This window comes from Danio aesculapii, chromosome 5 (genome assembly GCF_903798145.1).
Source record: "Danio aesculapii chromosome 5, fDanAes4.1, whole genome shotgun sequence".
Lineage (NCBI taxonomy): Eukaryota > Metazoa > Chordata > Actinopteri > Cypriniformes > Danionidae > Danio > Danio aesculapii.
Genome location: NC_079439.1, coordinates 22,024,983 through 22,051,742, shown reverse-complemented (window position 1 = coordinate 22,051,742; position 26,760 = coordinate 22,024,983). Strand labels below are relative to the sequence as shown.

Sequence of the window (26,760 nt, the reverse complement as noted above, 5' to 3'; positions counted from 1 at the left end):
GGGTTGAAATGTCAGTGCAAGAACTACACATGTTTGCAACATTACTAACCTCAGTCCACAGCCTCGTGCACATATTATAATGCAGTACTACACTTTGTGCCCCAGACTGTGCTCAGGACATTTTATTTTATTTTTTCACTCTCAGAGTGTCACTAGCCTTTTTTTCTGAATCACCAATGGTCAGCTTAAATCTTCTTTAATGTTCTACTGAAGAAAAAGTCAGGGTTTGTAAATTAATTTTTGTATTTGGGTAAATGATGCTTTTAACACATTTGCTTGCGTTTCATCCAGCCGCACATTAGTGCAAAATATTACACTGCCTGACAAAAGTCTTGTCGTCGATCCCAGTTGTAAAGAGCAACAAATAATAACTTACCTTCTAGTTTGATCATTTGGAAAAGTGGCAGAAGGTAAAATTTTCTGATGAATCATCTTGAACTGCATCCCAATCATCACAAAACCCTGCAGAAGACCTATTGGAACCCAAGATTTGGTGAAGGAAACATCATGATTTGGGTGGTACATTCAATATGAGGGTGTTCAAGAAATCTGCAGAGTGAATGGCAACATCAACAGCCTGAGGTATCAGACATTTGCGCTGACCGTTACATTACAAACCACAGAGGGCAAATCTTCAGCAGGATAGCGCTCCTTCTCATACTTCAACCCTCCACATCAAAGTTCCTGAAAGCAAAGAAGGTCAAGATGCTCCAGGATTGGCCTGCCCAGTCCCCAAATATGAACATTATTGAGCATTTGTGGGGTAAAGATGGAGGAGGCATTGAAGATGAATCCAAAGAATCTTGATGAACTCGGAGTCGCTTTCTTTGCCATTCCAGATGACTTTTATTAATAAGTTATTGAGTCATTGCAGAGATGGATACAGTCCTCCAAGCTCATGGGCCTCATACACAATATGAATTATTTTTCCACGCACCATGAATTTATGCTGTACATTATTTCTGTTAAGTGACAAGACTTTTGTCAAAGCAAAGTCAGACCTACTGTTCTAAATAAGTAAAAACAAGGAATGATCATATTTTTATTTTGGTAAATAAACTTACACCTAGAAGACTTTGCCTTTCATAAAGCCACGTCTGAAACCAAATGATCCAACTACAAGTTCTTATTTGTTACTACTAAACTTGGATAGGTGACAAGACTTTTGTCAGGTAGTGTAGATAAAACATGTGAATTATGCAGTAAATGTCAGTGTATTTAACTGAATTTGCAGAGTTCTCTAGCAGCCATAAGAGCATGGAAATATATAGTTATTCAACTATCAGTAAAAATAGTTTCCCTATATATAAACCTGTTCTGCAATTCTGCAACCTCAAAAACATAAAATGTTAAAATAGCATGCAGATTACGAAATCAATCTCACAGTCATTTGTGTGTGGAAATATAAGGTATTATCAAACACCATAACAAGCTCTATCCGGTCATGGTGCCCGCGATACCACTGAAAGATGAGACGAAACCAAGGTTTATTTCCGTCAGTGCCTGTTTGTGTGTGTGGGAGATATTTAGGAGAATGATATAACGACGACGGCTGCTATGCCATTGAGGAATCTATGGAATCTTCCACAAGAGCCAGAGTAATTTGATTCATGAAAGAGGATTTTCAGATCTGAACTGCACTTAACAATTATGTAGTGTCGCAGACACACACACACTCAAACACATGCCTACTTGATTTCGTCGTCACCCCACAACCCACCTCTGTGACTCACACCTGATATCTCCATGTGTGTGTGTATGTACGTGTGCATGTGTTTGAGCGGAGAAATAGTTAGCAGGGAATGTGACTCTGGTCCAAGAATAGCCATGAGTCTGAAACCCTGGAAACTCTGAGACAAAAATAGCAGCACAGCGCTCCTCTCATCGCCTAGCAACAGGCTCCCCCACGTCCTCTCCAGCCATTTTAAAACATTTCTTCTGTCCCTTTTCACGATTATTCACTCTCCTTCCTCTTTCCTTCACCTTTAGGCTCCGTCTCCAAGATCATGCTGAGCTGCTCTTAATTTAGTCTCTGTCACTATTTTTCAAATTATGCTCAAGCTCACTTTCTTACGTTGCGTCTAAATCTTTGCAAGACCACTGGTTATGTAATTCTGCTTTAGAATTGGAGGCATTTTATTATTTTTAATACGGCAGTTGCCACATTACATGCTTTTTTTTTCAAGAAAAGCGCTTCTGAGAACATTCTGTGCTTAATATAACTCGTCTTGGCTGCCCGTTTTTAGGACAAAAAAGTATCACTGAACCACACAGACTGTGCTTGCCTCCGCTCTCAGCATCCCTGCACATTATTCCTCATTTCCGTAGCACCTACGTTGTTTTTCCTTCTCCAGGTTGAGGGCGAGATTGAATGGTAACTGTCATGTACCACAAACAAGTGACCTCGATCAGTTAACTTTGCTTACACTGATCGTTCCTCAAGTGCACCTGAGCTAGCACTTTATTTCCACCAGTAGCATGTGCCTCTATCCTTCCACACTTCTCGTTCCTTCACTTAACCCTGAAAAGGGTGATGCTTGGAAAGCGCTTCAGAATGAATGCTGCATGTTTTCTGTTCTTAATAATTATAGAAATTGTTCTTTCAAAATTTTGCTTGTTTGTCTTGTCTTTGTCTTGTTTGCATGTGAAAATGGTTTTGAACTGTGTCTGTAATGTTATATCACCTATTTATCTGCAGGTTTTCTTCAAAATGCACAAATCCTTTGAGAAAACATTTTTACTTTATGGTGGTTTGAAAAAATGATACACTTTGTATTGTATGCTTTAATAATATGAGTCCAGATATGTGTTATCCTGCTGCCAGATGCTGAAATCTGAACAAACTAGCTTCTTTCAAGTAGTTACCTTTCAGAAGAAATTAAAATTCAAGTTTTCAAGTAACACACACACTGTACTCTTTGTTCTGTTGAGGAGACATGAAATATGTTCATTCCAGTTTTACTACATTCAGCAGTTTTATGAATTATGCACTTATGAGTAGATCAATACATCACTACCTGACCTCTTAGCTGATTAAACTTTACATAATTGCAGCATTTCATTAAAGTGTTTAGATTTTTATAGATTTTTTTGATGTCTTCTATTATATAAAATGTTTTTTAATGCTACAGTGTCTCATTATAAGCATTGCAGCTCTATAAAGCACCCCCCCCCCCCATTTTATTCTAATGATACAGTTTTATTATTATTTGAATAACTAAACTTATTGAATTGAATTTATTTTTTATTTAGCAGGGACATGCACAAAATACATTAATCTTGAAAAGGAAAGATGTGTTGTGTCAGGTTTTAGCAAAGTTGCTACTTTTTACCTGCGGTCAGGTGGACAGGTAAATCTAAATACAATCAAAGAAAAATAATATATTTAAAAATAAATTAAACTTGTCATTTAAAACATACAGACTCACTTACATACAGACTAAACGCAGACAAATCAAACACAACACTCAGTGTAAATATGATTTGACAAAAACTACCTCCTGGTCTTGTAGTCTTGAAAAAATCTTGTAGTCTGTGCATGTGATCAATTCTGTTGGAAGAGTATTCCATTGACTATGCTAGGGCTGGGCGATATTGCAAAAAAATATAATAATAATCACAATATCATGTTTCATTCGATATAGATAATTATTGAGTATTTTAACAAATATTTAGGAATATTAGGATTTTTTATTTAACCACTTTATTTTAATTGACCAACATTACCAAGGCAAATAGTTTTAATAATGAAAAACAAAAATATTTAAACCAAACATCTGATCTCTTCATTATAAAATAAACATATGACATATTACAGAGACTCTTAAACTTGATAAATAAAATGTTACAATTTGTGTGCAATGGTTAAGGTAGATCACCATCTGTAAGCTGTCAATAATAATGATACAGTAAACCTCAAACTCTGTAAACAAAACAAATTATGATCATCAAATCTGAGCTTTAAAGTAAAGGAACCAGCTATCCTTATTCAGATACATATTGCAACATTACCCTCTATGCTAAAAAACTTTTAGATTTTATGGAGAAAAGTAAAAAGCACTGCAGGGTTTGGATGTGCTGTGTTTGTCTTACTGAAATGTGTATATTCCATACAAAGTGTGAAGTTGATTGGTTCGTTCTACTTGCACGAATCACGGTGCGTTCGCAGCATTCGGAAAAGTTCAGATGTTTTTCAACTAGGTATACCTGGAAAATGCGCGCTCCATTGTAAATCAAAAACTGACACCCTAAGCTTACTGGCATTCCTTCCAAGGTGCGCACTCCGCAGCCACACTTTAATAAAACTATAGCGCTTCATACCATCATACTGAACTTTTTTTTTTAGCGTTATTGACAATGGTGTTCCGTCAATAAATATCGATTTTATCGCCCAGCCCTAGACTATGCAGTGTAATGTTGTTGAAGTCAGACTTAGTAAAATTTGTCATTAAACTGACTTAAATTGTTTATTTAAATACTTATTTAACATCAATGTTCGTCCTACGTGGTTTAATTTAGGCATATCATGCTTAAGTGTCATGGCTTATCGAAGTACAGTAGTGCTAACAAAGTAGATGCCAAGCCATTTCAGCTTTACTAAACCAAAAATTCTATATAGAAAACGTACAGCAACAACAGAATGTATTCGTATATGATTGATTTAAACTTCAGTGTAAGTGTAGCACTTTACAGAAAAAGAAACCAGGTGAAAGCTCTAAATGGTGTTGCTGCGGTCAGCTTCATACACTACTCTGACAGTACCAGCACTCTGGTTTCACGCTATCAGTGTCTGCCCACACTGGAGTGCCCTTTTAAATGGAAGCTCGGGGCACACGCTTCTCCACAGCGGGAATCTGAGTGGGCATGACAGGAATGCCACTGCAGAAAAGAGCAGCACACACACATAAAGGAACACAAAAATAGACATGCTAAACTAGGGAGCTTAACCAGTTTACCAAGTCGTGTGTATGTGTGGTTATCAGCATCCGCATGTAAACATGTATTTTAGCTGTGCACATGATGGAGAGATTTTAGTGCGGAAGTCAAGCTATGGATTTCACTGCAGAGGTTATGCGTTCATGAAAGAGTGCTGGAGAGAGCTTTTTGGCAGATCTTCTTTGCTAGATTTGCTCTCAGAGGGTGCTGTTCATCAGAATTCCTCCCACCACTGTGCTTTAAGGCAGGGATTAGCTCCCGGTGTTCCAGCCCTCAGCAGCGTGCATGTTTAACCTCGTTTTCTTTAGTTTTTTTCTTCTTTGTTTTTAATATTAGTATTTTTTTGGCAGCACTCTACTTTGCTATTCTATATCGGTGAGGATGGAGACAAAATCTAGATGGTGGTGGGGTGATTGTGTAAAAGAGTTATGGAACAGCAATAACAAAAGTAAATACTCATTGGCTAAAAATTAAATATTTCAAATTTGCTCTACATTGATGCAATTTGTAAATACATTTGCTTTATTGAATGCATCTGTAAAAAAAAAAAAGGGTATGTTTGTATGTATGTATGTAAAAGCAGGACACAAGTCTTGTCGCCTATCCAAGTTTTTAGAAACAACAAATAATAACTTGAGTTCCAGTTGTTCATTTAGTATCCGAAGTGGCTTATATGAAATCTGAAGACAATAGTCAATAGACAATAGTCTTGTCACATAACAGAAATAATGTACAGTATAGAAAATAAAGTCATGGTGCAGTGGAAAAAGAATTAGTATTGTGTATGACTCTTATGAGCTTGGAGGACTGCATCCGTACATCTCTGCAATAACTCAAATAACTTATTAATTAAGTCATCTGGAATGGCAAAGAAATCATTCTTGCAGGACTCCCAGAGTTTATCAAGATTCTTTGGATTCATCTTTAATGCTTCCTCCCTCGTCTTACCCCAGACATGCTCAATAGTGTTTATGACTAGTGACCGGGTTGGCCAATCCTGGAGCTTCTTGACCTTCTTTGCTCTCAGGAATTTTGATATGGAGGCTGAATTATGAAAAGGAACACTATCCTGCTGAAGAATTTGCCCTCTCCTGTGGTTTGTAATGTAATGGTCAGCCCAAATGTCTTGAAACCTCAATCTGTTGATGTTGCCATCCACTCTCGCACACCCCAATACTGAATGTAACCTCAAACAATGATTTTTCCTTTACCACACTTGACTGATTTCAATGAGAAACTTGTCTATGCGGGTTCCAAGTGGTCTTCTGCAGTATTTGTGATGATTGGGATGCAGTTCAACAGATGATTTATCAGTAAAGTCTAACTTCTGCCACTTTTCCAAATGATCAACTAGAAGTCAAGTTATTATTTGTTGCACTTACAACTGCGATCGATCACAAAACTTTTGTCAGGCAGTATATATACTTACAACTGATTGCCACTTTTTGTACCATAATTTGCATGACCGGCCCAAAAAAATATAGTTTCATACTAACAATCTCAATAAAAGTCACTTTGTTTATCCACAGCTTTAAAAGTTCTATAAAATTAAATATAACTGAAACTTATGAGATCAAAATAATTAATTTCAAGATAATTAGAATAACATTTTGTAACCTGTATACATGTTGTACACTATTGAGTGTTATGTTTTCATAAGTTCTATAAATAAGTAAAAGAAAAAAGATCAAGGTATTTAGGAATTGGAAAACATAAATAATGCGAAGTCTCATAATACTCTATAAATAAACTGAAAAACAACTGAGAATCATGCACAAATATACAAATAATACTTTTAAATATACATTCAAACACCTATTAATTAGCTTATTTTACAGAAAGTTGAAAAGAAAAGTTTGTAAAATAAATTGGAGCTTATCTCTGCTCTGTGACTTTTGATGTTGAAAATTCAACTCTGCAGTTTACTTTTGTACTTTTAGACTTTTATTGACATTTTAGTAGTTTGAAATAATATATGTAAAAACTAATATAGAGAGCAATAAGTCTGTAAACTAACTGAAAAATGTTAAATAACCCAGACAATATATCACTATAAACTATTAGAAATGTTACTAAAAGTCAGTTTTTTAATTTCATTTTCAAGGTTAAAAGTTGTTGGAAGAATGCTAAAGGTTCCAAAATGCAATTCAAAGGCTTAAATAAACCGTGAAAAATAAAAAGATGAATCACAAAATACGTACAACTGCTAATTTACGAATATTTTTAACAGTGTAGCTCTGTGATCGTTGTACTTGCAGTTGACAATGTGAAAAACGAGAGTGAGGGAAGTAGATATTAGATCCTCCAGACACTGCAATGCAGGGAAATCTGTTTGAGATTTGAATATCTGGTGCAGTGCTTAAGGTGTGTGTATGTGTGTGAGACACTGGTGTGTGTTTGGTTTGTTAGCCTGCATTTATAGAGTTGCTAGCATTATGATTTATAAGATAGTGTCAAGCCTGTGCTAGTGGAAGCATCACAGGCACTAGAGGGGATATCACATTATTAGCATCCATCAGTGACAGAGAATAATGAGGCTAGATAATCTGGGTCAGTTGGGAGGAAAACACGCGCACGCACACATTCTCTTCTCACCACTCAAGACAAACACAGTGTTTTCTGCAGCATCGTGCACTCAAAGTTCTCCAAACCCAATATTCGGCAAACATTTCCCAGAATCAGTATAAATCAGCAATGTTAAATGCATGCTGGTTTTACTCTGTAAGAAAATGCAGGGTTCCACACAATTCATTCATATTGTCCCAACACAAATCAACAAATTTAAGTGGATTGAACATAAAACAATTAAGTTGTCCCCAAAAATCTCAATAATCTCAAGCAGCAAAATTTTTTGCTTTGAGTGTGTGTTAGGAACATGTGATAGATACCTGATGGTCTATTCTTTGGAGCGTGTCAGCATGCACAGAGTCTGTTATTGTGAGTGTGTTAAGGCAGGAGAAATGTTGTCTTCATTTTCCCCTCAGCCAGAGAATCTGCTCTTGGCCAGTAAGTGTAAGAACGCTGCTGTGAAGCTGGCCGACTTTGGACTGGCCATTGAGGTGCAGGGAGACCAGCAGGCATGGTTTGGTATGTAATCTACATGCATGTGGTCTGATATTGAGATGCTCCAACATGATTTTACCTTACCTTTTCTTATGAAGTACAGTATGTCAAAGTATGTGTGCTTGACTGTGTCGTACAGGATTTGCCGGGACCCAGGTTACCTGTCCCCTGAGGTGCTGAGGAAGGAGGCATATGGCAAACCGGTGGACATCTGGGCCTGTGGTAAATAAACTCAAATGCAGTGACAAGCACATGCTCCTTGTGATAAGAGCAACATGAGGTCTCTGTGTTGTGCTCCAAAATCAAAAGAGCTCTACTCAAGAGGTCAGGCCAACTCGACTCTCCACAACTCCTGCTGAAAAAATGTATCTTAGAGGTTTTAAAACTAGTGCTGCACAAATACACAGCAGCATATTAACTATCTCTGTTAATTCATATGGTTTGCTAATATTTAAGAAATATGACTAAATGGGAGCTGGCTGCTTTGTTTCCTCTTGATGCGCATATTTGCTTAGTTTCATCACTATAGTTTTTGGTCTTGCTCTCTGATTATTAGCTGAACAGCCAATCAGAGAGCACTCTTTTGCAAAAACTTTTTTTTTTTTACACTTGCTTGAAATGGAAACACATTTTACACTTGCTTGAAATGGTTTTTATCACATTTACAGGTCACCTTATGTGTTTGCCCAGTTTTTATACCATACTTTGCATGACCAGCCCAAACAACACATAGTTTCAAACTAACAATGTCAATAAAGGTCACATTGTTTATCTATAGCTTTACATTTTTTATAACATTAATTACCACTGAAACTGACAAGATCAAAATATGTAAATACCTGTACCTGGTGTATGTAAAAGTCACATGATCATTCTTCAAAGACATTGTTGTGCATTTGTTTAACAGATCAAGGATTTTCACATTATTTCCTATAATATTTTAGATTTTCTGGAGAATATCTTATTTCTTTTAGTTTGGCTGGAATAATTTTTTTTTTAATAATTTAAACTCAATATTGTTAGCCGCTTGTCCAATGGCTTGCCTGATTAAACTAACTTGTCTATTTAACCTAATTTACCTAGTTAAGCCTTTAAATTGGACTTTTAAGCTGAATACTAGTATCTTAAGAAATAACTAGTAAAATATAATGTATTCTCAACAGCTGAGACAAAAGAAATTAGTAATAAGAAAACTTATTAAAACTTATTAAAAAAATGTTAAAAATTCTCTCGCTGAACAGCACTTGGGAAATATGTAAAAAATAAGATAAAAAAATTTAACATTTCACTGGAGTGCAAATAATTTAGCATGGCTGATAAATGTAAAACTACCAACAATCTTTGTTATATTTTTATGATGGCTTATCATGAAATTAGTTTTTGTTTAATGCATAACATTGGTTGGTGCAAATGGCATCATTTTGACATCACATTTATAAGACAATGCAAAGTTTTTTTATGAAAACCAGGCTAGTCTGTATTATATAAAATATGCCTCTCACTGCACATAACGATGATTATGGCAGAATTTTACAAAAATTAATAAGCCTAGCACAACTTTTGGTCTTATTAGCTTAAGTGGGTTTTCCAGTCTCTTTTTTTGGGCAAGCTGGCTTGTTTTAGAGGGGATTTTGGACACATGTTTTTAACCACTAATTCGGTTTTGTTCTATTTTTCCTGATTCTACAGCACTTTGCACATCATTTGTTTTCATTAAAAGTGCTTTATAAAAGAACAATTTAAGGCTAGGTTTAAGAGCTTTTTTCCACCAGGGTTCTAAATGGATGTCTACACAGGAAGAAGACAGGCACAGACAGGAAGCCATTTTTTCAATGAGAGTGACTATTTCCAATTGACCTGCGCCAATTAAGCCTACTAGCAAACAACAGCACAGAGGCTCAGCGACCTCATTGGTTTTATCATTTTTTCTTGAATATGAAGCCAATTATATTAGCTGGAACCACCGTTTAGCTGGCCTAAACTGTCTGTAACGCCTTAAAATAGCTGCTTATAGCTATCATTAGAATTTGTCATTATTTAATAAAATATTTTTCCAATTTTTAATGAAAGGTGTGATTCTGTACATTCTGCTGGTTGGATACCCACCTTTCTGGGATGAGGATCAGCACAAACTTTACCAACAGATCAAAGCTGGAGCTTACGATGTAAGTTTTAAACCAGTTTGTACTACTTTTTTTGTTTTTTTTTCTTCCTCATCTTATTCCCTTCTATATCACAACCACTTATAGTTCTGATTAACATTTGCTCTCATTGTTTTTCAAGTATGCACTTCATGAATATACAGTTGCTTCTCTAACACGTGTCCAATCTTGACTTTTGAGATGCACTTGTGACATTTGATGTTCCCATTTTATCCAGCTTGTGCAACATGTCTGTCATATGAATGTTAAATGAGCGTAGGAGATGTTTTTTAGAGAAGCTCCAGTGATGCAATGAGTTCAAATAATGTTTAAAATCATGCGTTTGAACCTTGCTGCTGGCACTGGTCTGTCTAGTTTGATACTCATTCGAATTTCATGAAAAGTTTCATACAAACTTTTGATGTAAAATACTAATATGCAATCTTAAGTATATTAATTAAAAACTGTATTGTGTATTTTCACATTCTAAAAACCCTTTATCTGCAAGTCCAGAATACCACAGTAAGATTTTATGTTAGTTTAACGTGAGCTCATAGTCTCTGATCGTGTGCTTATTATTCAAATATATATATTTTTTTGTATTTGTATATGCTATCGTTTTTACCGCAAAAACATATCAGAAATTTACATTGAGTAATAAAATAATATACGGCATCCATATAAATCAAATCCTGACCTCCACATAAAAAAATTATAATAAAAATAATTTTAAAAATTGTAATTAAATAAATAAATAATTAAAAGAAGGACATAAAATACATAAAATACAAAAAGATTCTGCCCGAGAATCGGAGATGAAATCTTGTCGAGAACTTCAGTCGGTTCCGATTCTCTACGCAGATTATCTGGTAATGTGAGCGTTTAAAGATAGAGTCTCGCACCTCGCAATGTCCTAGAACACATCCCTCCCCAATCATATCAAACATGTTTGATATCCAAGATTTTAAATCGGGCTGATAACAGCTGTTCCACCTATTCCACATCACCAAAGCCAAGAACTGGGTAGAATCGCATTGGTTTTAATAAATAAATATAGGCTATATCATTTTTTTAAATAATGTTGAATTATACTTTTGTATTAGTCAGAATTAACATTATTCTTATACCGGTGTGCAGATATTTATGCCACGTGTAGCAGAGGTTTCCAGATAATCAAGAAAGGATCATAGGTCCAATAGGAAAGGTTTTGCTCTGTGTGCTTATAAGGGATGGTTAACCCAAAAATGAAAATTATCATCATTTACTCACGCTTCAATTGTTTAAAACCTATTTGACTTTCTTTTAAAACAAAGTTATTTTGAAGAAAAGTGGAAAGCAGTAACCATTGACTTCCATAGTTAATTTTTCCTTCTGTGGAAGTGGTTTCGGCTTTCTTCAGAATCTTATATTTTGTCTTCAGCAAAAAAAGGAACTTATAAAGGTTTGAAGCCACATGAGGGTGAGTAATTAGTGAGTAAATGTTCATTTTTTGGAAACTTCTTTTTTTGAATGACTGATTTACTTTTTACAATTTTGGCAATTAATGAAATGGAGAGAAAATAAAATTTCGCTAGATGATTTATTTCTTTAGAATTATTTATTACATTCTTATTGTCTTGGATATACTTCATTTTGAATGCAAGGTTTGTGTGTCATTTTATTTATTTTCATTCATTCATTCATTTTCCTTCGGCTTAGTCCCTTTACTCATCAGGGGTCGCCACAGCGGAATGAACCGGCAACTTATCCAGCATATGTTTTACACAGCAGATGCCCTTCCAGCTGCAATCCAGTACTGGGAAATTTTCATACACACTCATTCACACACTCACTCAATTCAATTCAATTCACCTTTATTTGTATAGCGCTTTTACAATGTAGATTGTGTCAAATCAGCTTCACATAGAAGAATTCACTCATACACTACGGCCAATTTAGCTTACCCAATTCACCTATAGCACATGTCTGGACTGTGGGGGAAACCGGAGCACCCAGAGCAAACCCACGCCAACACGGGGAGAACATGCAAACTCCACACAGAAATGCCAACTGGCCCAGTCAGGACTCAAGCCAGAGACCTTCTTGCTGTGAGGCAACAGTGCTAACCAATGTACCACCGTGTTGCCTTATTCATTCATTTATTTGTAGTGCAGTTCTAATTGACTGGGCAAGTTTTTTTTAGCTTCTGTTTATGAATACATATGAATAATTGTTTAGTTTTTTTTCATTATTATTTGTCTTGTAGTTTCCATCTCCAGAATGGGACACAGTTACCCCCGAAGCCAAAAACCTCATCAATCAAATGCTGACCATCAACCCTGCCAAGAGAATCACTGCACAGGAAGCTCTCAAACACCCATGGGTCTGCGTACGTATTCTCCAGCGTGCACATGGGGACACTGAACACAAAACCAGATGAATGCAGCTCTAGATATACACTAGCAACGTTTTGCATATTTATTTGTCTGTCTGTCTGTCTTTTTTTATAGCAACGCTCCACCGTGGCCTCCATGATGCACAGACAAGAGACTGTGGAGTGCCTGAAGAAGTTTAACGCCAGGAGGAAACTCAAGGTGTGTTTTCATAATCACACACACGCGTACAAACTCATTCAATTCTAATTTTACACAACACAGTACATAATGTTTACTCTCTATATTTGCAGGGCGCCATCCTCACCACCATGCTTGTGTCAAGAAAACTTCTCTGGTAAGTCACTTGTGTGTGGTCCAAGCTGAAATCTAACCTTTGAACTGTTTTGATTGACAGCAGGGTTGACCGGATTTGTGTGTTTTCTGATTGCCTGTTCTGTGTATGTTCCCCATGCTCTCCAGGGAATTGTCTGGTGTGTTTTTTAGATCCCCACTCCATCTCAATGTGCTTTTGTTATTTGTTGTCTGCTAAAGAAATGTATGTCTGTGTTCTAAATCTTTTACTCACAATTATATATAGTTGTTGGCAATATCGTCCATTCTATACAGGGTTTTATACTGTATGTGTGCACTTAAAATGTTTGAATGTGTTATTAAGTCATAGAAATAAAACCAAATGATACCTGAAATCAGATTTTTAAAGACTTTTTTTTGCTAGTTTGAGTAATTTGCTAAAATAATTATACTTAAATAGCAGACAGTAGATGTAAATAGAGTGTAATGTTGGCAAAATTGCAATTATTAAGCATAGTTAGCCACAAGAGAACTCCTCATTTTCAGGCTGCATTTACCTGCACTGCTAAAGTGACTCAATTGCATTTTTCTCTCCCATGTGGCACAGATCGGATATGGCCCATGTATGTGTAATCAGGAAAAAATCACATGAATTCTGATTTACTCAAATCAGATTCAGGCCTTGTTCATATGTGGAAATGTATCCGATATGAATCGAATCTGTGACCCTCGTGTCTGCAGTGTAAGCAGGTAGATCAGATTTTCACCTGTCAATGCGAATCGTACAGCATTAAAAACTGTAGCGAATGAACGTCAACTCGTCAGACCTCAGCAGAGTCCCAAACCTTAAATCTCATATACAAGGAGGCAAAAAAGCTTTTATATTGTCATGTAGTACAAGTATTTAGGCATTTTAACAAGAGAGAGAGCAACATCCGCCACATAACCAAACTAATATAACACTGTTGCATAGACTATACATCACGTGCATAAATCACACCATGGACATTACATTAAAATGCCTACTGGTTTAAAAAGGCCTAGATTAAAGGAAGATGGATAATGAGAACTTTTCTGTCATAAACTAAAGTAAAATCAACTTGTCAAAAAGAATTTAAAAAAAATGTAAACACCTGCGAACGCATTTAATACAGGAATGGAGAAAAGAGTGCTCTTATTATCAGCTGTCAGTCAGCGCCCACTCTCTTTTTTTTTTCTTTTCTTCTCCCTAGTTGTTTTACCTTTGCCATTTGCTGTGTAAATGCAGACAATCATATACGAATCACTTTTAAAAGATGATGTAATAGCTGCTCATTTTTGTATACAGCAGAGGTGTCTGCGGAGTCTTAAAGTATTATAAGTTGATCAATTAATTATGAGAAAATTAAGGCCCTTAAAAGGTTTTAAAAAGTCTTAAATCGCGTTTTTCTTGTTGAAGTGTTGTTCAAAGTGTTCCAAAAAACATAAATATATTTATTTTCCTCAATCCACGCGATTGGTTCGCGGCGGGGGTCACATTCGGCCAAGCTCCTCCGTTCAGGTGATGTCATGTCATTTGCCGACAAACGCGTGAAGGTATGTCACACTCTCGACATGTAGCGAAACCATAGAGCGAAACAGACGGCAAAATGGGAAATGTAAGTTGCATACTCCTGGTCGGAGAAAGACGAGTTTAAACAGTGGCTGAAGCCTGTCGCTGAAAACAACCGTGGAGTTTATTCTTAGATTGATCGAGATCTGCAATGTAAATGCAGCCATAGAAAATGTATAATTGTATTGGAAATGATTATCTCTGAAAATTAACTTTACTTTTAACAACTTCAAACATTCAATAATGATAGTAATGCTTTGACATTGGCTCCCATTGACTTCCTATAGACAAAAAAACCTGATATTTCCCAAATATATATTATGTTACGCAGATAGAAGTCATGGAAATTTGCAATAACTTTTTGTTTTTATTGAATTATTGCGTCGACATCTAATTTTGTCATGTTTGTTTTTAATCATTATTTTGAAATATACCCTGACTAAAATAAACACTGTCAATTGTAATGAAATTCAGGCACTTTAACTGTTCATACATGTAAGTGCTTTTTGGGGCCACTCTGTCTATATAATTTACTTTACGTCTACCACCTACATGCAACCTTCCTTCCTCCATCTCGCGGTTTTCTATAGCTCTGACGTCAAAGATATCATGCAAATACAGAATAGCATGCATGCAAAGGCTTAAAAATCTCTCCATCCCTCTCTCTTTCCCAATTTTTCTATTATTTCGATGGCTATCTTAATGGAAATTCCAAGTAGTTACAGCAGCACTCTCTGCCTTCTGATCTTGATCGTGATGCAGGGCTCTGCTTTTAACTGCTGCAGATGATGGTTTCAGCAGAGGACATATGAAAAAAAAAATGCAGTTTTAAATATTTGTACGCTAGCTGATTCCCTCTGAGTCCTTTGTTATGGTGTCGGTTGTAATGGACAGTATGGGTCTTGTCTGAGTGGGGATCATTTGGTTACGAGCCCCTGTCCTCGCAAAGAAATAAGAAAAAGAAAAGAAATTTGGTTTGACGTGTTCTTATAACTGGACAGCTTCTTCTCCCATAGACTAATGAATGGTTCTCTTTCACTCTGCCTCTCCCTCTTTCTCTCTCTTGTTTCCTCCCTCCTCATTGTGTTTGTGATGTGTGTGGGTTGGTATGTGTGTGTGTGTATGGATGAACACGCTCCTGTGTGTTAGTGGGTAGCAGGCAGACCACGGCTCCCGCCTCGGTCACTGCGGCTGCGGCTGCAGTAGCCGCGGCTGCAGGCACCACAGCAGGGCTGGTGGAACAAGGTACAGGGCCCAATTCCCCCTTTCTGTCTGTGAACTTCTCTGCATATTCCTCCCATTCCCTTACTCTCTCTGCACAGGGTCTGCTGCAGTTTTTTTCTTTTTTGTCCTTTTCCATTTTATTTATTTACTTTTTTTATGTTTAATTTGTTTTCATTTTTGCATCTTCTTTTCCTTACCTTTGCCTTTTTCTACCCCTTTTTCTGTTCTCTTACCTTTTTCATTTGCGTTCGTTTTTTAACTTTTAGCGTTTTGCTTTTTAATTTCCCATAGATATTTACACTAGATGTTGCCTACGCTATTGTTGTCTATTGCAAGAAATGCATCAATAGAGCCGCCATTTAGGTACAGGGTAGCACTCTTTTGAAATGAATGTGGGACCAAGGTGCAGTGGCAGATTGGCCATCGGAAGCCACAGATATATACACCACGCACACACACAGTTGAAGTCAGATTTATTAGCCCCCCTTTTATTTTATTTTATTTTTTAATATTTCCCAAATGATGTTTAAGAGCAAGGAAATTTTCACAGTATGTCTGATAATATTTTTTCCCATGGCTCTATTTGTTTTATTTTGGCTAGAATAATAGCAGTTTTATTTAAAAAAAACATTTTACGGTCAATATTATTAGCCCCTCTAAGCTATATATTTTCTCGATAGTCTACAAAACAAACCATCATTATACAATAACTTGCCTAATTACCCTAACCTGCCTAATTAACCTAGTTAAACCTTTCAATGTCAATTTAAGCTGTATAGAAGTGTCTTGAGAAATATCTAGTCATATTATTTACTGTCATCATGGCAAAGATCAAATAAATCAGTTAATAGAAATGAGTTATTAAAACTATCATGTTTAGAAATGTGTTGAAAAAAAAATCTTCTCCCCGTTAAACAGAAACTGGGGAAAAAAATAAACAGGGGGGCTATTAATTATTTAGGGGGATTCAACTGTAAATATAGTAAATAAAAGTTTTAATATTCAATAATATAGGGTGTAAAGTATGCACATTAAGGCACAGGCCTTAATTTGGTTGAATAACTTTTGTCCTGGGAGCACTTTACAAATGTGACGGCGCTTTTGACATGCTTATGCAATATCTAATGCAATATCATGCTTATGCAATATCTAATGTATATATTTATGTTAATTTCCTAGTCATTTTTTTTACTTTTCTTTTCCGTTTCCATTTTTTTTATTTATTTTTTTTACTTCATGTTATCTACTTTTCTTTTCATGTTATTTTCTATTATTTTTCTTATCTTTCCCTTTGCCTTTTTTCTTTCTTTTTCTTTTTCCATTTTTATTTTATTTTAACTTGTACTTTTATAATTTTGTTCTCTTTTTTTTTACCTTTACTTTGTTTTATAAATATATATATTTTTTCTCTCCATATATTTTTATATTTTCATTTCTTATTTCCTTTTTACTTTTCAGTTTCTTTTTATTATTAACTTGTACATGTTTTTAATAATTTTTTAACCTTCACTTTTTTATTTTCCTCTTTTTATTTCCCATTTTCTTTTCACTTTTCACGTTCTTTTGTTTCCTTTTTCTATCTCTTTTATCTTATTTTTGTTTTCTTTCCCTATTTCATTTCCAATTTCCTTTTTACTTCCCAGTTCTTTATTTAAACCTTTTGACTTTTTTATTTTCAACCTAATTAACAATTTATTTTGAAGTTTCACTTTATTATGTTCCCCTTTTTGTTTTCCATTTTATTTTCACTTTTTTCAGTTTTCTTTCATATCATTTTTTACTTTCAAATATTTTATCTCTTTTATCTTATTCTTCATTTCCCTTTTTCTTTTTACTTCCCTCTATTTTTCCTTGTCACTTTCCCTGTTCATGTATACATCTCCATTCATTACCTTTCCATTTTCTTTGTTTTTCTTTCTTATTTGTCTATTTTTAAATTCCATGTTCGTTTTCACTTCGTTTTCCGTCTGTTTTCTTTAAGAAATTACTTTGCCCTCCACCCATCATCTTCTTATTTCCTGTCTGTCACTCGGTGTCATTTCCTGTCTCTGCATGGGGCTAACGCATGCATGATCACTCACCCTCTACCTGTCTTTTTCTGCTGTTTCTTCTTTTTCTTTCTTGTCCTCCACACACACACTCATGTCATCATTCACCTAGTTTTTTTTTTTCTTTCTTGCAGCTCGTGTCTGATGTCATATGTAGCCAGACATCGGTCCTCTCAGCTGTCTGTCATCATCATTTCATTCATCTTTTATTTATTTCACAGAGGATCTACAGCGAGATCCGTGCATGATGAATGTGTTTCCCCTCCCGCTCTTCATTTTTGAGTTGTCTCCATCATTTCTTCCTTTCATATGTGCCATAAATCACTCCCTTTTTATCTGGTTTATTCTTATCCTTCTCATCACTTTCTTTTTGCCATTTTTATCTGACACCCATAAGCCATCTTCACTTTTATCCTCTATATTCTTCCTTCTTTCCTTTTTACTCTGTCTTCAATATGGTCTGTGAAGTTGAAGTTCACCCCTGTTTCGGGGAGTGGAACAGTCTGCCTGCTGTTGTGCTGAATGCTGCATGAGAGGTTGGACTAATGCATGTTCACTAACTTGGGGGTGTGATGGGCTACACGGATCTGGTGCACTTATGCATGGTCAAAGCTTCTTGACAAATGTACACACTGTATCACACCTTTATTTGATTAATCTTTGTAAAAATGCTCTGTTTTTATTTTCACTTTTGCTTATTCAAATTGAACAGGATGTAGAATTGCTGTTAGTGCTTATTGGGAATACTCAGTACACAGTTTGAGGGTAAATCGCTTCCATGTTAGTCCATAGTGTTTATACAGTACAGTCGCAATTCATTTGTAATTGTTTTATGCTGGAGTATTACACTGAACTTCTTTAGTTATTAAATATAATAATTTGATCAAGAACATTGACTTTTGAATCTTTTTCTTGCCCTTTATTTCTATGATGCTTTGTTCATCACATCTCCTCCAAAGCTGTTATTAATCATTGATAATTAATCACAAAATAAATCAATGCCAGTTGTAATGCATTTCAACTAACGTGTCCGTGGGGTCTTAAAATGTATTAAAAGTTGATAAATCAATTTAGAGAAATTTAAGGCCCTTAAAAAGTATTTAAAAGTCTTAAATCAGGGTATCCGCAGTGTCTTAAAGTCTTGACAGGTCTTAAATCTCAAAAGCTAAATTTTAGGCCTCAACAAGTCTTTAATCTACTTCAATGTTGTGTTGTAGGTCTTAAATCTTATTTAACAGGTCTTAATTTTCCTTTTTTTCCAGTGCTAACCACTGAGCCACCAAGCCGTCAGTTTTTAATTTAGCTGATTAATATTTTATTTTAGGATGGATTTCTTAGTCAATATTTTGTAAACATACTGTAAGTTAAAATGTGGCCAATGTTAACAGATGAACCCAAAGTGGCGATGAGGTTTTAAAATGTATGAAATGAGTCTTAAAGGTCTTAAAAGGTATATATACCCTGTAGATCCTCATTTTGACTAAATAAATTTATTTTGACCAGATAATGAAGCAAATGACAATTTTATTTATTTTATTTTGTTATTATTATTTCTTTTTCACTTTTTGTCACCGTATTATTCTGACAGTGGTTCATAGTTTTTGATGACTTAATCAATAAGGGCTGTTCACAGCATGGTAACTTTAACTGTACATTTTGAATAACGTAACACTTCAGCTACTGTATAATTATAGCAACCCAGAGGAACAATTTAGTTAAAATCATCTCCAGATTTTTTTTTTCCACACTGTAAAACCCAACAGTCAACTTTAACAAATGAAATGAATGTAGTTACCTCAAAATTAACTGAAAGTTAATAGAAATACCTGAGAAACTGAGAAATACCTCATTACCTCAACTTAAATGGAGTAAGTTCACAGTACTCAAAGGTTTTTTTACTCAAATGGGTTGTAGCAATGGGTTTCCTCATATGGTTTGAGTTGCCTTAACTTATTATGTTTTACAGTACTCAGTTGGTTTGAGTTTTCTTCATTTATCGGGTTTTACTGTGCTCAAATTGCTTCGTTTACTCAAATGGATTAAGTTAACAGTACTCATTAGGATTAGTTTTTGAACTTAAATGGTTTGTTGCAATCAGTTTCCTTAAATGGTTTGAGTTACCTTAACTTATTGGGTTTTGCAGTGCAGCTAAACACATATAAAGATTGACAAGCCAATTCATCTGGCATTAGGGACTACTGCACATAGCTTGAACATTCAAAACAATTATGATAAAACTGAGGTGCAAGTCTATGATAAATATCATATAATAATGAAACCATCTTTTGGCATGAATGCTAATAGATGTGAATGATCTTTTGAGAAATAATTTTTCACAAGAATTTATTTTACTGGTTGTGTTATGAGTAGGGCAATATAACTAAATGTTTTTTTTCAGCTTTATTCAGTATATTAAAGCATTGTTTTTGAACAGCCAATGACATTTAAGTGTAGCGGGAAAACAAATGTGATTAATTATCATTTCTTGATTCACCCAAAAAGCCATTCTGGAGGAGAAGCTAGTGATATTGTTTTTCCATTTACTTAAGAGGGCAGAACATGATTCAGGATTAAATGTTTACAGCTTTTCTTTCTTTCCTTTTATTTTTCTTTCTTGCTTTCTTTTTTTTTTAGTAAATGCATTCTGAGTGAGGTAGAAGGGTTAGGCTGGTGCACTGAGCATGTGCTGTGGCTCAATTTGAAGGCTGTGCTTCATATTTGATGCTCCCTCCACATGCCTGCAATCAAATATTTATGTAGTGCTGCCTCTCTCTGTTGTCCTTCTTCTACCCCAGCCTGAGCACTACTGCACTATAGGCAGTTACACTACATACTGTACAGGGTTGATATCTGAATTATTACAAATTCCTATATTCAGCTTTCTTCACACAGCTAGTGCATATAAGAGAATGTGTTTAATACGTAGCTGTTGGACAGAAATCTTTTATCTCCATATTGATTTAGTGCTATCGGCTATTTTTTCTGGACGTTATTGATAAAGTATTAAAAAGAGCTCACTCTTTATGCTGTTAACAGTGTTGGGTAAGTTACTTTTAAAAAGTTAATTATTACATCTTTAGAATTGTTTTTAAATTACTGTCTAAAAAGTAACTTAATGTAATTAAGTAATTTAATGACACAATTACATTTGAGCCAAACAAGACCTTTTAGCTTCATTAATAAATGTAAGACTTGAATAATACTCAATACATGCATCAAAACACAAAAAATTTCAAAGTTATCACACAATATTTCATACACACCATATATTGACATACATTTCTGTTTTTTTCTTATGCTTGTTTAACTATCTTGATAAATGAAACCTTAATCTGAAAAATATAATTATTCTGTAAAATATATTTGTAAACCAAAAAATAAAAATTTGTTTCTCTGAATGGATTCATCAAGAACTCTTGAATTTATTGATAATATTGAAAGCAAGTAAGTTAGGTAGCCAAGTACATAAAAATTAAACGTAATCCCCTTTTAATAATAATCTAATTATTCTATCTAATTACAGTAATTGTAGTTACATTGTAACTAATCACACACAACACTTACTCTTACTACGTATAAATCTGCCTCAATTTAATTTTGAATTAAGTTCTATGCCTTTCAGGCCATCTCTGTTTAAAGTAAATTAAGAGCTATTCTTTGAATAAACAGCACTTTCTTTGCTCAAGAAAAACTATGCCTGTAAATCCTAATGTTAGATGGGATTGTCTTAAATAGCCTCGCATAACATTGCATCTTTTACAGGGTATCCACTGGGTCTTAAAAACTATTAAATGTCTTAAATTTAAGGCTAAATTTTAGGCCTTAAAGTTTTAAATCTACTGAATTGATGTGTTGTAGGTCTTAGATCTCTTTAACAGGTCTTAATTTTCCTTTGTTTATGTATAGCTACCCAATCTGGCCATTAATATGCATACAATCACCAACAAACCATCTTAAAAATAGCATTTAATTACTTTCTTTACCGTAACATTTGCTTAAAAGTTCTCCATTTATTTACTCCTGAGGACAATGACCTGACCTTCATCTTTTTATTATTATTAAAATATTTTGATTGAAGACTGAAGTAATTGACAGCTATGTTTGTTCTGTTCTTGGTAAGGGTTGGAGAGTTTGCGAATAGATATATTTGAAAATGAACTATACAATAACTAAACTATACAGTAATTAAACTGTAATAATTTTTATAGGGCAAGTGAAACTGGGATAACTGGTATATTCAAAAAAATCCTATGCAAATACCCCTAAGGCTCAGACCTCCTATACATTGCACAAAAATGTTTGGTAACACTTCATTACCAATTCTCACTATTTACTAGTATCTTACTACCTACTTGTTATTAAGATATTGGCTGTTTATTAGTATTTATAAAGTACATATGCTACATCTCTAATCCTACCAAATACCTAACTACTACCTTAATAACTCTTAACAAACAGCAAATTGTCATAAAGCTCATAGTTAATCGTTTATTAATAGTAAGAGTTGTACCTTAAAATAAAGTGTGACCAAATGTTTTTGATCTAATATAATGTTACAGTATTTTCCTAAATTAAAGCGTTGGTGAACATTTGAGGACTAGTTTTCAGAGTAGTAAAACAGCTTACAAAACTGCCTGGCACAAACATATTTGCCTGCTTTATTTATTTTATTTATTTATTTTTTTGCTGAACTGTGTTTGTGCTGATTCTAGCCCTAAAAACTCTAAAACTCCCTAAAAAAATGATGACTGCACTGAAAACAAGTTGACATACTTTTTTGTTTGTTCTTGAACCACATTTACAGCTCCATAGACATAGTCTTTTAGCAGCAGCGCTCTTAGAAACGCCACAGTATTTTGACCTCTTCTCCATTGCTCTCTCTCTCTTTCTTTTCCTTCTCTTTTTCTCTCTTTCTCTTGCTCTCTGTGTTAATGGCAAGGTAAGGAGCTCCACTCACTCTCGAGTATTAGTTCACCATTCCTGCTCTTTCTACAGGGACGCATGCTCATTTCTGTTCACTGATCTCTTTGGGCCACCAGATGGATGGACTGGTGGCCCAGATACAGTTGTTTCATGGATCTGTATCAAATACTAACCTCAAATGAACCTGTTCTTCAGAATATGACCAGAAAAACAGCTTAGGATCACTTTTTTTGTCCAGATACTTGCTGTGCATGTAATTTTTTTAATGCATAATGTCTGCAAACTTTATCTACTGTATATACAGTCTTGGTGAAACCTGTATTATGAAGTGTAAAGGTATTCCTCAAGATTGGGATAGGCACTAGTGCCCAAATACTAATATTAAAAAATGAAATGATTTGTTTCATAAATTGATTGAATTGTTTTTTCACTATCATTGAAATCTATTGGCAGCTATTGTTCAAAGCAGTTTGAGTGTTTGGATAGAAAATGGTCAAAAATGCCCATCCCCTAATCTGAGGAATTAAGCTAAAAAAATGTCTTACTAACAGCCAAATCTGTATTCTCACAGCCAGAACTGGTCTGGCTAAGGCATATGATTGTGATTGTGTTACTGCGGTTCAGTACTAACAAAAATAAGTGCTTTAGATAAACTGCTTTAGGGTGTATATTTTGAATATCAAGAGAACCAACAATAAATGACTTTGAGAATTTTTAGTTATTATTATTAATGAGTGTTATTACCCTGGTTCAATAAGTTGTGTACTTTGATGCTGTACAAACACTGAAAGGTATTTCCATGCATTAAAAAATTCCAAGTCTTTTGATTGAAAAGTTCCTCAGTTAAAAAAAGCTACCGATAATTTAACATTTTCAGTTGTTTCCCTTCTCACTGTTTATAAAATCAAAGCAAACTGTGAAGGTGTAATCTTGTGTTATCAGAAATGTGTGGAATTATTACTTCTCTGGTAATAAAGCAGATACAGTTGAAGTCAGAATTATTAGCCCCCCTTTGATTTTTATTTTTTTTTCTCTTTTTTAAATATTTCCCAAATGATGTTTAACTGAGCAAAGAAATTTTCACAGTATGACTGATAATTTTTTTTCTTCTAGAGAAAGTCTTTGTTTCATTTTGGCTAGAATAAAAGCAGTTTATTTTAAATTTTTTAAGTTTAAGTTAATTAAAAAAAAAACATTTTAAGGACAAAATTATTAGCCCCTTTAAGCTGTATATTTTTTTATTAGTTTATAGAATAAATTATCGTTATCGTTAACCTAATTAACCTAGTTAAGCCTTTAAATGTCATTTTAAGCTGTATAGAAGTGTCTTGAAAAAATCTAGTCAAACATTATTTACTGTCATCATGGCAAAGATAAAATAAATGCGTTATTAAAACTGTTATGTTTAGAAATGTCTCTCCGTTAAACAGTAACTGGGGGAAAAAATAAACAGGGGGGCTAGTAATTCTGTAACTTGAACTGTATATAGCTTAGTGAATTTGACTTCTACAGTTTTTCCCAGTTAGACTCAAAATATGAGTGGACTAAGAATATTTACTAAAGTTTTTATACCAGTAAACAATGAGGGAACTGTTCAGTCTAAATGACCATGGGTAACACTTTATAATAAGTGCTAATGTTTTGAAGCTGTTTATTTGATGTAATGCTTAAAATATTATTTGTTTTTTGCATTATCAAATAATTAGATATCATAAAGTTAAGCTCCACATACAGTAAGATGCACTACTGTTCAAACCGTTGTTGGTAAGATTTTTCAAGTGTTTTTGAGAGTTTCTTATGCCTTCCAAGACTACATTTAGGAAATACAGTAAAAATAGTAATATTTTAAAACATTGCAGTTTTGATTTATCACATGATCCATTAGAGATCATTCTGATATGCTCCTCAAGAATCGTTACTCGAGGAGCACTCAGTATGATCCTGAAGAAAGATCTCATCATCAATGTTGAAAGCAGCTGTTGCTAAATATTCTTGTGCAGACTGTGATACATTTTGTTTTCTTTTTTCTTTTTCTTTTTTTTGATTGGCTGAAGCTCAAAATATGAGAATTATGAATCTCTACTGTCACTTATTTGATCAATTTAATGTACTCTTGTTGGGTAAAATGTCAGTTCCTTTCAAAAACACATTTTTACTGACTATAATGTTTTCAACCTTAGTGCATACAGTAATTATATTTAAGTCCACATCTACTGCTGAGTGATATATATCCAGCTGCACACCCACACACGTTTTAGGACACACAATCCCTGCCACACGATCTATGCAGGGATGAACCATATATGGTTAATGATGGATGTAAGTGTTATTAACATCTTCTTAATCAATATGAAAATCTATATTACTAACAGTTGTTACAGTTAATCACAAGTTTTAATTATTAGTTTATCAGTTTGAGATATAGAATGCAGTATTACTCAATGACAAAGAGTTGTAAATACGTATACAGTATAATAAAATGTATTACTACTAAGCACTTTCCACTACAGTTCCACTTTTTCATGTGGATTTAAATGAGTAAATCTATTCAAATTAATTTTAATGTAACACCTTTATTGTTTAAGTTTCTTATATTTTTTACAACAAAATGATAATGTAAAATTAAGTAACTTTAAAGAATATCTCAATTTAAATTTCGTTCATGGAAGATAACACAATGTGCAAACTGTGATGTATTTTGTTTTCTATTTTTTAATCGACTCTGAAGCTCAAAATATGAGCATTAATTTAAATAAGTAATATTTATTTAGCATTATTAATCTCTACTGTCACTTATTTCATCAATTTAATGTACTCTTGTTTGGTAAAATGTCAGTAATTTGCTAGGAAATGCTGTCATCTACTGAAAAAGTACTGAACTAATTAACTAAAGACAACATTAAGATGCTGAATTACTTTATTTCCCCTTAATTCTACAATTAGACGGTGTAATTTGTTTTCTTTGTGTATGTGGATGCAAGAATAAAGTCATACGTTTAACTTACTATTTTTATTTACGTAATTTGAGCACCAAAACACACAGTACAAGCTGCACAGAGGTATAATAATGAAATGATGACTGATATAGGAAACTAAACTGTTCACAGTCTATTATAACGAATAGCAATCGATCTCCATATTTGTGAAATACAGCAGTTGCCGATAATGCTCCTTAGGAGTTAGTCGCCGTTAAACAAGAAAAAGCAGAAGAAGACTGATCGTTAACGAAATATGGTTTGCCTAGATCGTGTGGTGGGGATTGTGTGTCCTGAAACGTGTGTGGGTCTGCAGCTGGATATTATTGATTGCTGATTTTATTAGAATTATATAATGTATTGTATCCGGTTATAACAGTCAAGAGTTTTGAATACGCCAACACAGAATCTGTCCACACCGAAAGCTCAGTATTAAATACTTTCTGCCACTGTTGAGTTAGTTTATTAAATGTTTACTTCACATATTTAGTTTCATTCATTGACTAAAGCCATTACATACAATTCTCACCCAAAATGAGTGCAGATTCTGTCTGGGCCTATAGTTATTATTAGAAGTATGATTAATATCTGCAATCTAATGTTTCATTTTAGGAAATGTAGTCCTGGGTAAATTGCCAATCCTGCAGGTTAACTGCCATTTTGTAATCAGTCATTTGATGTTGTTGATTTGACGTCTCTTTCTTATTTCCTCCCACTGTAGCAGCCAAGACCTTGTTGAACAAAAAAGCAGACGTAAAGGTAAGAAGATCTGTTGAACTTCAGTGACCCAGACATGACCTTATGGCTTCTTAGTTCCTTCTCTCTTTTCACTACTGTCTTTTTTCCGTCCTATTCTACTGTCAGTGCTCGCTGTTTGTTTAGAGTGTGCTCTTTTATTGCATGATTTGTTAGTGCTTTGTTTGATGTGCACGTGTGTGTTAGGTCACGAGCATTTAATGATAGTTTAAATTTTAATGATCAAATATATTTCAGTCTCACTCAGGTGGGATTTTATCAGCCTTTCCCCAAAGTTGATTTACCTTATTGATTTATGAAAAATACTACAAATACAACATTATCATTTACTCAGCCTTTTGCCTTTTGTGAGTATTTTATGCTTTAAAGTAAACTAAAATAATTCAAGTTTAGTTTGCAAAGTCTAAACTGTACTTTTGAGTACAGTAAAAGGCAATG

At 34.4% G+C, this 26,760-nt stretch overlaps 1 protein-coding gene across 34 annotated transcripts in view; it reads left to right on the top strand.

Annotated features, from left to right (window-relative positions):
- The window catches only part of camk2b1 (calcium/calmodulin-dependent protein kinase (CaM kinase) II beta 1), a 126,148-nt gene that overhangs the window by 68,254 nt on the left and 31,134 nt on the right, over positions 1-26,760 (top strand). For 7 of the 34 annotated variants that reach the window (XM_056457560.1, XM_056457567.1, XM_056457565.1 and 4 more), the window contains exon 13: positions 26,288-26,325. The exons of the other annotated variants lie outside the window; for them this stretch is intronic. In XM_056457560.1, coding sequence (XP_056313535.1) covers positions 26,288-26,325 — 38 coding nt within the window. The remainder of the gene's footprint in view (positions 1-26,287; positions 26,326-26,760) is intronic. 34 annotated transcript variants of the gene reach the window in all.